This window comes from Hippoglossus hippoglossus, chromosome 3 (assembly GCF_009819705.1).
Source record: "Hippoglossus hippoglossus isolate fHipHip1 chromosome 3, fHipHip1.pri, whole genome shotgun sequence".
Classification (NCBI taxonomy): domain Eukaryota; kingdom Metazoa; phylum Chordata; class Actinopteri; order Pleuronectiformes; family Pleuronectidae; genus Hippoglossus; species Hippoglossus hippoglossus.
The window spans coordinates 8,112,161-8,125,555 of NC_047153.1; the positions used below are offsets into that span (position 1 = coordinate 8,112,161).

General features: G+C 41.6%; 1 protein-coding gene across 7 annotated transcripts in view; it reads right to left on the reverse strand.

Moving 5' to 3' along the window:
• cdkl5 (cyclin-dependent kinase-like 5) overlaps window positions 1-13,395 on the reverse strand; it is a 35,600-nt gene that overhangs the window by 3,383 nt on the left and 18,822 nt on the right. For 2 of the 7 annotated variants that reach the window (XM_034573827.1, XM_034573816.1), the window contains exons 7-20: window positions 12,968-13,027; window positions 12,073-12,163; window positions 10,666-10,768; window positions 9,707-9,793; window positions 9,021-9,101; window positions 8,710-8,885; window positions 7,565-8,433; window positions 6,666-7,006; window positions 5,769-5,870; window positions 5,399-5,504; window positions 4,424-4,559; window positions 3,225-3,330; window positions 1,925-2,086; window positions 169-417 (exon numbers count right to left, since the gene is read on the reverse strand). In XM_034573827.1, the coding sequence (XP_034429718.1) occupies window positions 169-417; window positions 1,925-2,086; window positions 3,225-3,330; window positions 4,424-4,559; window positions 5,399-5,504; window positions 5,769-5,870; window positions 6,666-7,006; window positions 7,565-8,433; window positions 8,710-8,885; window positions 9,021-9,101; window positions 9,707-9,793; window positions 10,666-10,768; window positions 12,073-12,163; window positions 12,968-13,027 (2,669 nt within the window). The remainder of the gene's footprint in view (window positions 1-168; window positions 418-1,924; window positions 2,087-3,224; window positions 3,331-4,423; window positions 4,560-5,398; window positions 5,505-5,768; window positions 5,871-6,665; window positions 7,007-7,564; window positions 8,434-8,709; window positions 8,886-9,020; window positions 9,102-9,706; window positions 9,794-10,665; window positions 10,769-12,072; window positions 12,164-12,967; window positions 13,028-13,395) is intronic. The other 5 variants (XM_034573842.1, XM_034573834.1, XM_034573852.1 and 2 more) reach the window with 5 other exon arrangements.

Consider the following 13,395-nt stretch of genomic DNA (forward strand, 5'->3'; position numbering starts at 1 on the left):
TGGGAGGAAGCCAGAGAAAACCCAGGCAGAAAAACAAACTAGGATTCAAACCAAGAACCTCTTTGCTGTGTGGCTCCACCCTGCCGCCCTCAATTTCCACATTCTGCAAGTGATGATATCATTATAATCGATGTCATTTTGGTGCAAGACTCATGATCTTCTACGTACCTGTGAGTGTGAGTCCACTGGTTTCTCTTGTGGCCAATCACTGACTCTCTCTCTCTCCCTCCCTCTCTCTCTCTCCCTTTCCCTCTCTCTTTCCCTCTCACGTTCTCTCTCTCGGTCTCGGTCCCGGCTCTGTTCTCGCTCTCGGTCCCTGTCGCGGGATCTCTCGCGGTTTTTCCGTCGGCTGCCGTGATGAGAGGAGGACTTGGAGCCCCTCTGCAGCGACAGGTGTTCCTGTCCGATACCGATGACCTAACATTGCAGAAACAAAAGACAGGAACATCATTAGTTACTTATTTGAAGTGAATGTTATTCTCTCTACGTTGAGTTTTCATCACACAACACGTCTCAGATCCTGGTGAGGTTCCTCATGCATCCCTCTGGCAGGACCAGACAAAGCACAAGGACGTGGTGATGGTGATTAGTGATGATGTTTTATTCTCTCGTGTCAAAGTGTGGAATAACAAACTACAAATTAAAAAATATTCTCATGATCAATTAATATGCTCCTTGTTTTCTGATCAGTTATTAAGTTAAGGGGACATCTTCATCTTTCTCATCAACAGCTAAAAACTTAAGAGGGATTAAATTTATACTAACGGAAAAAAGGAAAAATTCATTGAGCAAATCTAAAACTAGCAAATATGTTTCTGTCTTTTTTCTTGATAACTGATTTAAGTATCACTATGTAACTGAGCAACAGCGCCCTCTGCAGCAACACGTGGTTAATTCTTCCTATCAATGTGCTGAGTGGGGCTGTGACTGTGTCGTTCCTCTCACTGAACTGAAAACAAATGATTACCCATGATCCCCAGCTTCCTGAACCAGAAGAGCTGCAGCTGTAACTAATCCACCAAACTCTGTTTACAACTCCTCATATTTGTAGAGATAAACGCTGTTTCTAACTGACGTCTACGTTTTTTAAAACTGATCTACAGCTCAGCATTACTCTTGAACTTAGAGGAACTGATTCTGACTATTTCAGCAGCGATATATTATTAGTCAAATCAACACTCCTCACAGGAAATTCTCACCAGAGTTACATAGAACAAGAACAGACGTTCAGTGTGAGGAGTGGAAATAAAAGCGACACCCTTCTCCACGTCAGCGTGACATCAAAATAATGTTAAAGCTTCTGTTTTAAGGTGGAACAGTTTCATAGTGTTGCTTTAAAGCATAAATCAGTTATGAATTAAATCAGAAGAGGCACTTGAGAGGTGCTACTTGGTAAATTGAGTCCTATCGGTTTTCAGTATTTGTGCTAAGCTAGGCTAACCGGGCTGCAGCTTCGTATTTAATGGACAGACACAAGCGAGGTTTTGACGCTCGAGGTGAACTGTCAGCAAGAGAGGGAAGAAGCACATTGACAAAGATACTGAACTACTCTCTTAATTATACAACATAGAATGAAAATGTCTGTAGTTTGAGTTTGAACACGTGCTGGTTTGTGAGTTTATAGAAGTGATACAATGATATAACTGCAAGGGATGAGTCCGGACGTGCAGACGTGTCGGCCTCACAAACACTCACACTGCAGCATGAGATAAACGTCTCTTGTGACGCGGCGTGGATGCACTGGACACACACATTATAGCAAGACAAAATGGACGCACAGACCGCGTGCAGCATTCGACTCAAAGCACATTTGAAATCCTTCTCCGTCGATCATTCACAGAGATCTTGAGAGGATTTCAAAGCGGCTCGTTGCGGTGAGTGCGGTGTGAGTTGACATGCAGCTGTAGTGTTGAGGTTAGATTACTGGTGAGGCAGGGTAGGGCGCAGTAGGCTGGTGTTGTACCATGGGCGAGGCGACTACAGGGAGGACTTTGACAGCTGAGTTGTGCTTTAAGCTATTCTTAGAGCTAAAGAGGGGGAAGAGACTTTTCCTGATGCTGGGGTTCCTCCCGTCCTCCATGTCCGTCTGTAGAGCAGAAGACGCACAGCCACAGCTCTCAACACAAACCTCTGACGGCAACACAACAACAACTGCAGCACCTGACCCTCGTCCAGTTAAAGAAACATCATTGACTACGGAAAATAAGAAAACTAAATCAGTAACGACATATATCTGTTAAGATAAACAGGGAGAAATGTAAACCAGTATTGAAGAATAATCCTGTTATATTAAACCATGGGTCTTATTTCAGTTTGTCTGTCTGTGAGCACGATTACACAAAAACTCCTGAACCGATTTTCTTGGTTTTCTCATTACATTTTTTGAGCAACTTCAATTAAGAGGTTTAATCCACAATTTATTTTACACTGTTAGATTGGGACATTTTTTATCTCATTGTTAATTTCTCAAGAAATCTTGTTGAAAATGTTTTAATGCACATCTGGATAATGATCCAGTTTCATTTAATCAAAATAAATTCGAATAATAATTATTATTAAGTATTTCAGGATAATATTTAATTACTGTACGGCAACAAATCTTCCTTTAAACTAAATTAGAGAATGGATATTTAGTAGTACATTTTTTTTTAAGTATTTGCAAATTTAAAAAATGATATGGTTAAAGTTATATTGACTGCTTGTGTTTCTTGGTCTGCTGCACTTCATTGTAGCCATAGAAATCCACCTGGTGAGTCCAGTGTTATTATTTCCAGTGTATTTGAAAATGATGTGTCTCCTTTTCCTCGCACTATCCAGAACTGAAGCCAAAACAACATGGAGGAGACAGGGTTTAGGATCTATACTGTAGGTAATCGAGTCATGTCGTCCATCTTTAGATATAGATATATAACCAATAGGAACGAAGGCAGAAACCATAGAAATAAGACCCATGATGTAATAAAACAGAATCACCCTTTAACAAGCCTGGTGGTTGATATCAGTAAATACATATAAAAAAACTTTCAGTGTTGAGTATAAGTAACAATAACGACTTAAGATACTGATGCTGCAGAAAATCACTGTCAGATGCACTGGTCTAAAAAAAGCCTTCACAATGAAATATAAATATACTATGGACAAGGGAAAAAACCACAAACGGATCCAAAGGAAATATTTTTATATGCGCTAAATTAAATGACAGGTGAAGACTTAAGCGATCTTACTATTTGTGTCTTCTTCTTCTTCTTCTTAATGGCTCTGAAGAAGCCTTGTTTCTCCTTCTCTTTGACGGGCTCCGGAGGGTTCATGACCATCGCCTCCGCGGCGCTCCTGCGAGGCAAATGTGGAAAATCGTCAAGTGACTCATGTTTGTAATTACAAGCTCAGGATTAAACGGTGGCTTTGTTTCAGGTGAAACTTACATCAGGGCAAACAGCGAAATAGATTATGTCACAAATAGAAGACGTATAGAGTGAGAAAAAAGTCACGGCTCCTAAAATAACACAAGCGGCACCATGTGAGACCCGTGAGTGACGTTTGAATTATTCTCACTTTCAAGATTTCAGCTTTCAGTCCGATAATAACTTTTCAAATGATTCACTTTCCAGCACAGCGAGATTGTGTATATTTTACAAAATATCAAATTTTATATTAGATGTGGCCTCTAATGGTTTATCAATTAATACAGACAACAAACAATGCTTCTTTTTCAACTGTCAACAAAGGGAACTAGAATTACTGCCCTGTGGTTGTACGCCTCCGCCCACCAGTGCAGTTTCTGTCTACAAACATTTTTTTCCAGACCCCTATGAGGTCAAAGTGACCTTTGACCTCAAATTAGTTAAGCCAGAGTGACAACTGCTTAAAAAGAAATTCCCTAAAGACAGACATAAGATATAAGGATCAAGAGGTTTTGTGAGGCCAACCTTTGTCCTTTGATGAGCAAATTCTAATCACTGCATCTGTGAGTCCAAGGGAATGTTTGTGCTAATTTTGAAAAGAATCTCTCCAGGTGATCCTGAGAAATCTCATTCACAAGACATGTGAATGGGCGACACCACAAAAATGTGATTTGTGAGGTAACAGCGACCTTGACCTTTGACCTTTGACCGTCAAAAACTAATCAGTTCATTCTCGAGTCAAACAGCCACACAGACGAAAAATAGAAAATTAGTTTTGAACCATTTAATCTCAGTAATTTAGAGACTGTGACGTCTTTAAAGCAGCAACACAAAATAATGTTTAGAGAATCTTAATTAGTTATTTGACAGTGAGGAACATATGAGACATAGTTTGATCTGGTGGTTTCTACAGCTGAAGACTATCGAAGTTTTACAGAAAGAAGTGTGGACGAAGTTAAACCAGTTCCTTGTTACAACGTTGATCTGATAATGCCTGAAGTTACAGTGAGAAAAAAACCTACCAGTCAAAAGCCGTCTGGCGTTTGGAGTGGTTGCCCATGATGACAGGGTCTCCGGGGACAACGGGGATGACCGGCCCTCGACTCTGGACGACGCCGTCGTGGAAAGAGGAGGAGTTGTCTGGTCGTGGGGAAGGAACTGAAAAAAAAAAACAAGGAGTAGAGAAAATAATCTAAAGTGTAGCGATCAAGATGCTTTGGCTTCACTTTAGGGGAGATTCTCCATCTTTGTGTAACGTCTATGGATGCATCCTTAAGAATTTTCTGTTTTCCTCTGTTTGACTGTTTCTCTGGCGCCACCAGCAGGACGACATGTTTGTTTTACTGAAATAACTGTTTAATGGACTGTCGTTAAATTTGGTGCAGCCATCTGTTTCCCCCAGATAATGAGATGTAATAAATTCATAATCTGCTGACTTTCCCTCTAGCGCCATCACAAGGTCAAAGTTTCACTTTCAACTTTTATGATTGGTATTATTGATTGATGATATGATCTATATTAGCAAACTGAATTATGTATTTCCTCTTCTGTTTTATTATCTTATATTGTGTATTTTCATGTTCTATCTTATTTAATTTATTTCTAAAATCCCATATATGTTTTTTCTTTATTTGACAAATCCTTATGTCTCATATTTTGTTATGGAAAATATTTAGAATTTCATTGTTGTTGAAAGCTTTGTACAGAAACTACCATTAAGTATTTGAAAGTAGTAGTTTAAAACACATTGTATTGCAATAGTAAAAAGATATGAATGTTAATAAAATTAAGATGCATTTGTCATTTACTTCTCCTGCAGGCAACCTTAATAAATTAGTGAAATACAGTTAAATCATATAAAATATGTCTTAAATGTTTAAGTTATAGTTGATGGTAAATGCTATACATTAATTTACACTTAAAATATTGACTGCTACTGACTGCTACATAAAGGGCTCTAAGGTAAAGTGTTATGTTTGCAGACGCCTGTTTCTTACCTCGGTAGAAGCTGCCGACTCTCCTCGGCATGGACTCAGTGAAGATCATCCGGTTCTCCTTGGAAGAACCTCCATCTTCCCCATGAGGGTCGTGGTACATACCCACCTAAGAAACGCACAGACAAGGTTCCTCGGTACCCGCAGCTTTGTGACTGATCATCTCATCTAATCATCACTGAACATTTGCTGTCACATTCTTTACTGCCTCACATCACAAGACATTCCAGCTTTTCAGTGAGGTAACATTTATACCAGCGACAACGTGCAGTGAAGCTGTTGAACCTGATCAGAAACAGACAGAAAACGCTATGGAAACCAGCGGTCAGAAGAGCTACTGTCAGTGTGCGTGGAGGAGTTCAGGGGGTCGGACCTCGTTTTTAGAGCGCTGCGTATGAAAAGCAGCAGCGTTGTCCCTCGCAGAGTCTTTGATGGGGGCACAAGGGTGGCTCATGTCTTTAGGGGACGGCTCACTCTGTTGAGAAGACGGACAGACGCAGCATGAAGCAGTGGCAATGAAAATGTGAAACACACACACACACACCTCCTCGTAAAACACCCACACGCACACACACATTAAAGAAAAAATTCACCCTTTGTCACATTGTTCGATATCTTGAATAAGAGATGTTATTATTTCTTTGAGTTTGCATTGTTCATCAACCGGCCTCTTTTCTCTTCCTCCCCTTCTTCGGTGTTTTCCCACATTTTACAGAATCATTTACAATCGCACGAAAATATTTGAATTCACATCTTTTTGTTCTTCACTCCATCCCTTTTGATCAGATCTTTATTTATTACATTTTCTGTTCCACTTCAAATTTTAAAACCACAAATTTCATATTGTAGTTATTAATGTACCATTTTTGTAAGATCCTCTCAACAATGTGTGTCTTTCTGGTAGAGAATACTGCAGCTCCTATTATATATAGTTTTATTTAAACAAATATTTAGTTTAAAAGCATCTCAATCCTCCTTTAAAAAAATCACAGACATGATATCAGAGTATCTGAGACCCTGTGCTATTTAAGAATGAGCTGCTTCACTTATTTTAAGTCATAAAAGCGTCAGCTAAATTAATTATTTATTTTCGTTAAGATCAACATTAATCTGGCAGTTGACTATTTATGCCTGAGAATAAGAAAAATGCAACACTGAAGCTGTAACGGACCCAAATGGAACTTTTCCTTTGTACAGTGACAGTTTCAGTATTTTAGGGTGAATGTTTCCTTTAACTACGACACACTCTCAGGACGTGTCTGCCACTAACCCTCGTCATGTCATCGTTGCAGTCCTCTCTCGATGAGCTCACTGAGTGTCCAGTGAGGGTGGTGCGGTGCTGCAGCTGCGGGGAGAGGAGCTGCAGGCTGCTGGCTCTTGTCGGTATCACCTGCCCCGGCGGAGGCAAGCCCGCCATCCCACCCTCCACGCCGTGGGGCCGGTGGCGCTCCCTCCTCACGTACATGGAGTGGCGTTGGGGGCGCTGCTGAGAGGAGAAGGGGGAGGTGTAGCCCAGGCCGTAGTGATAAGACTCGTGTGGGGAAGGCAAAGTGTGAGTGGAGGGCATCCCCGCTCCTCCTGGGTCTAAGAGCTCCGGGGCGCCGATATCCTCTGGAGAAGAGAGGAGAGATATTTATTAACCGTTAAGTCTATAAACTTTTTATATTTAAACAATATTGTGTATCAAAGATCTACACATTTATTTTTTGTCCAACAAACCATCACAATCTAAAAAACATCAAATCTGAAATCACATTAGAAAGATTAAAACAGCAAACCTCATATTTGATACCTTCATTTTCTGTATATTTACTAATCAATTAGTATATTGACTAATCAATTAGTCAACCATGCCAGCATTACATGTCATCAGGAGCTGATTAGTTCCATGTCTGCCTCTATATTAACTGCAATAATAGTACAAACAGATTTTAGGTACATTTCATGAACTTGTGTCATGTCTGAGAAACCTCATTTACCAGTTTTCTACTTTTTAATACTGTAAATATTTTAATTCCAAATCCAAATCATATAATCGGCACATATTTATTTATTGTCTTGTGCTGAATAGATTTCATTTTATTTATCAGTATCTCCTGCATCTGTTAATATTTTATTCACAATCAGAAAACAAAAAGGATGATTTAAAACAAATTGAACTCCTACTCCTACCTGGAGTTAAAGGCTTATGTCTGGATTTGTGTCTGGAGGACGAGTCCAGTGTGCTGCTCTCCATGCGGACATTGCCGCTGCTACGAGAGGCGGGGCTGTGTCCGGATCGATCGCTGTGTCGCGTCGAGGGGCTGCCGGGGGGCCCCTGAGGACCTGAAGGGGCATTGAGGTCTAAGCAGCTGGCAGGAAAGAAGCGGGCGCTGGGTCCAACCCCCGCTGTTGTGTTGGAGTTTGGGTCGTCTGGGTGGAGCCGCCCATCGCTGAGGTTCCCGACCGATTTGGCATCGCTCAGCGCGCTGTGGCTCTTGGACAGGCTGAGATAAGAGGCCGAACTTTTAGACGAGGAGGACATGGATCCGTGGGCAGAGTCGGCCATACTGTGGGTGTGTCGGCCATGTTGTTTCTCCGCTCCAGACTGCAGTGTGTTTGTCTTGCCTTCCAAGAAGGTGTGGCGGCCGACCTGCTGCTGCTGCTGCTGCTGCTGCTGCTGTTGCTGCTGCTGCTGCTGCTGCTGAGAGCGAGACGAGCTGGGTTTGCTGTGGCCGTACTTTCCCCCGTGCCCCTGGTCCGGCAGCTTTGTGGAGGGTCCCATGCTGAAATCAAACTCAGTCTTTCCTTTGACCTCTTTGGGACTGAGGAGGTGTGGCAGGTTGTTGTTAGCCAGGTCCTTGTTGGATGAGGCAGAGCGATTGAGGGTCTGGGACATGTACTGGCCCTTGGGGTGGAGCGTGGGACTCAAACTGGACGGGGCCGGTTTGTTGCCATTCAGGAAGCTCTCATTGCCGAGGTGATGGAGGTCCCCGTGGCGAGGGAGGCTGGAGCACTCTTTACTGTTGGAGCGACGGCTTGAGCTCTTAGTGTGACTCCTGGAGGGGCAGTGGGGGGAACAGTTAGTCAATACACTTGGGAGGGGGTCTTGAGTTTGGACATCTGTCCTTGGCCCTATGGACGGACAATCTGAAAACATAATGCCTCTGACCACTGGTTGCAGCTGACACGGAGGAATTAAAAAACTTATATCATTATAAAATCATTACATACAGTGTATCAGGATCTTTCCATATCATTCAGCCCTGGTGTTTACTGAGAGGGATTTAAAAAGAAGCTGTGACATTAAATAAAAATAAAGGAATCAGTGAAACCTGGTAGGAACTGTGTTCTCTCCATGATGGTGTGTTTTCCTCTTGGAGGAGCGCGGCGGGTTGGGAGATGCAGGAGCAGGCCTCTCTCTCTCCGCCTGCCTCAGAGGCTGGAAGGCCGGATGGTTCAAACTCTGCTCCGTCAGAAAACGCTCGGTGGGGTTTAGCAGCAGCAGGTTCTGAAGAGAAAAGACACAAAGAGGGAAGGAAACTGTTTTAATGGCACGTACTTATGTTTTTTTATATATATTATTAACTGACAAAGGTTTACGGTGGACAGATTAGTTTGAGTTCTGTGCTTCTTTGTATTTTACCTTCATCAGATCCAACATCAGAACACTCAAGATGCCTTGGTACCTTCTCTCCAGAGTCTGAGGATGAGTAACTGAGGGAAACTGGCACACACACACACACACACACACACACACACACACACACACACACACACACACACACACACACACACACACACACACACACACAATTCAAACCCAAACTGAACTTGTTTTGCACTTTTAAAGTTACTATTAGGTTTTTCAATATAACGTAGATGTTTGTGCCAGTAAACGCAACACACATCTGACAGAAATCTATCACTGGCTCACACTAAAGAAAACTATCAAACACACACACACAAACACACAGAGACACACACACAGACACATACACACACAGGCAAAGTCTAGTTTGGTCGTCTGGGACATTTTCTCTTGCTGCTAAACTGAACACCAAACACCTAGCTCATGAGTCACAGCAATCCACTCAGTCATGGTGCTGGGAACGCTGCCACGACCGGGCGAGAGAGAGAGAGAGAGAGAGAGAGAGAGAGAGAGAGAGAGAGAGAGAGAGAGAGAGAGAGAGAAGGAGAAGGAGAGAAGGACACAAAGCTGGAGAGAGAAGGAAAGGAGGTACAACAGAGGAGGAGGAGGAGTAGAAAGACGAAGACAAAGCAGAGAAAACAAGAAAGCGAATAACAAAAGGATGAAAAAACGTCTCTTACCCTGATTCCATGAAATCGAGGGTTGTTGTAGAAGAGTTTCATTTGCTCGGCAGGAAGTGGACCCAAAACCTTCTGAATGGTGAAGAGCTGGAGGTGAAACGAACCATCACAGTTAAACATGACAGTAGAATTGACTGCACTCGTTCAGGGACAAAACTCTACTTCTGCGATATTTGTAATATTTATAAGCAATTTTAAAAAAGGATGAAAAATGTATTTCTAATGATGCCCCGTGTATAATGCACACCTCAAGGCTAGTCTGACACACCCCCTAACAAAACCAGGTGAAGCGAGAGTGGAGGCCGACATTTGTAACTGGAAGCCTTGGACCAATCACAAAAAAGAGTGGACCAGCTGGCCAATCAGAGCAGACTGGGCTTTATCGGGAGGGGTTTCTTAAAGAGACAGGCGCTAAAACCAAGAGTTTCAGACACAGGCTGAAAAGAGGAGCTGCAGAAATGGACAGATGGGGAGAAGTCTGACACACTGTCATCATATCGATGTTAATTACTGTCATTATCTATTTATTCACAGCACTGTGGAGATATAGAGCCCTCTTTCATCAGAGAAAGGGATGATGATGGATATGAGGGAAGCACATGTCCCAGCAAATCCATTTATTCCATGTTGCTATCCCGTCTTTCATCCCAACAAACAAATCAATAAACTCATGGTGGCACAACTAAGGATTACTTACATTTTTGCTAATCTCTAAATTAATCAGTCAGTTGGTTGAAAAAAGAATTTCACTCCTTAAAAAATATCAAGCCCCGGTTGGCTCTTTGTCAGATAGAGAGAATCAAACAGTTTATTTATCTGAGCAAGTTAAAACTCAAAAAAGATTTACTTTAAAAACACGATATAAAGAAAAAGCTTCACGGATGAGAAGACCTACGGTAAAATTATTATGATTTCTCATATTTAATGCTGTTTAATCCGCGACTTGTTTTCTCACCAACCTGATCAATCTCACTTTCCCCTGGGAACAAGGGTTGTCCATCGCTCAGCTCCCCGAGGATACAACCCACCGACCACATGTCCACGGCTTTTCCATAGGGAGCCCTGGGACGGATGGAGAGAGACGAAGAGACGGAATATCACTCAGGTGAAAAACAACAGTGATGCTGCACGATAATGGCTGTGGTGAAAATGAAACCACCGAATGAAAAGGAAACCACAATGAGAATGATGGTGAGAGGGTGGACATTATTAGTGGTGGTGCTGCAATATAGAATAAAGCAATGGATGCTGTATTTCTCATCAGAAAGATGGTCATTTCTGAGGGAACGGAGCTGAGGAGTCTGGTGAGAAATGGCGAGAGATCTGGCAGCAGAGAAGCAGAGGAGCGGTGGTGTTGGAGGGAGAGAGTATTTGAGTGGGTGGCATTCAAACGCTGTCTCAATAAATGTTCCAGGGCATTTACTAAATCAGGCTACAGCAGCGAGGCTAGATGACGTTCAGCCGTCTCCAAGCGAGAATGGACATTTAGCAGCAAACTCAACAGGAGCATTGAAAACAACTGAGATATTTGATCTCAGGATTCAGTGAAGAGCGGAAAAGGTTCATGTCCGATTCTGAAGCAGGTGAATCATCGACACACGTTTAAAAGTGATGAGGATGAAAACACACAAATGACACAAAATACTTTCTGGGACTAGTGACACATGTACAAAATGAATGTATCACTTCATAAATAATAAAATAGAGTCATTAAATAACTTATTACTATTACTATTTTTATTAAAATTATTGAATTTAACTTGACTTCATTATTCTTTAGTGTCCCACAGACCTCACCTGTCTCTCTGTCACAACCTCTTCTGTCACATTTAATGAAGATAACAAAATATGGAAAGTAATGTGTATTATGCTGCTTAGGCTTTTTATTTTTATCGCATACAATACAATTTGTCATCCTGTAAACACATTTTAAACCAATTAGTCCACTGACAGAAAATCAGTTATCAGGTATTTGTATTATAGTTAAATCAGATAAAACAAAATCACTCAACATCCTCTGTTTAAGGATTTAGTTTGTTCTCTTCTCCAATGAGAAGATGTGAGATGTGCTGCCTTACACTAATATTTATCAGTGTTAATCGATATCATGAGGGTGGATGTTCGTATCAACCACTGTACCACCGTGCCGCCTCAGACACATTCACATTTCACAAATCTGGTGATGAAGAGATTAAATAAATACTGAGATTGATATGCAACAGAAGACAGAATGAGGAAACATTCTATGTCTTCTTGTTTCTCACTTTGTCTTACACACGTGCACACACACACGTGCGCATACACACACACACACACACACACACACACACACACACACACACACACACACACACACACAGACTCACCCCAGCAGCAGCTCAGGTGAGCGGTACCACCTTGTGGCCACATACTCTGTGTAGTTGGCGTCAGTTCCCTCCGACAGGTTACGAGCAAAACCTGAGCGAGAGCAATAAAAAAATCACATAGACCTGATACTGAACATAACACTGATCATTATGACTGTGATAATATTCAGACATTCTACCGTCCTTCATGTAAAGCTATTAATGGCTAATTGCTGAGAATAAAGTTCAATCAACAGTCAAATTAATTTGACAGCTACAGTCACAGCATGTGACCAGACTCGAACCAGTTATGTCACTGCAGGCGGGTTGAGACTTTAGATCACTGGTGGACAGTGAGTTCATTTAATCACAACATCACGATAAACAGAACGACAGCTCCAACAGTGAATAATACAGATCTCACCCCAGCTGACTCAGTAGGGTCACATTAGCCAAATATGCAAAGAGAACTGACAGTTTGATTTTGAAGAAGAAGAACATCTGAATATGCATTTCACACCGGAGAAACTGTAAAAAACCCAAAACCATTCTGTATCAATATAGTTCATTCATATTTGTACTTATATATATTTACTTTGAAGTAGGTTGTCTGTGGTGGATTAATTGTTATAACAACCACCAGAGTACATGTTATACTTCTGCTCGGCTCCTTCCCACTGACAGAATTGATCTTTCTAACACGCAGCTTACAAGGTAACAAATTAATGGTGTGATTTTTTTTTTATACTGTGAACTAAGCAAAAGAATCCAAACAGGCCAAAATGAAATCACAGATTCAAAAATAATTTTCACAGCATCACAACGAATCCACACATGCAGAAGAACATCAGAGAAATCACTAGTAAAAGTTCAGCTGAGTCCGTGAATCCGTTAAGATCATAAACCAAAGACTCACCAAAGTCACAGAGTTTGAGAACGTCCTCAGAGCTGATGAGGAGGTTCTCGGGTTTGATATCTGCAACAGAGACACAGACAAAAGCTTGTTAAAGCAACACTGTGTCACTTTTACTGCGCAACAGCGCCCTCTGCAGACACATGTGGTGAATAATGCTGTTGGGCTCCAAGAAAAAACAAAGCATGTCAATCTCTTGACCGGATACTACCCATGATCCCTGGCTTCTTGGACCAACAGAGCTGCCGCTAGGGCTGGGCGATATGACATCAAATCTATATCATAATTATTTCAAATTTAAACTTGATTACAAAGAATGAACTATTATTTCATTACCTCTCATAGATCGTACAATTTCACCAAAGTTACAGAGAGCAAAAACAGATATTCAATATGAGGAGAAGGAATGAAAGCAACATTATTTTCTCTTT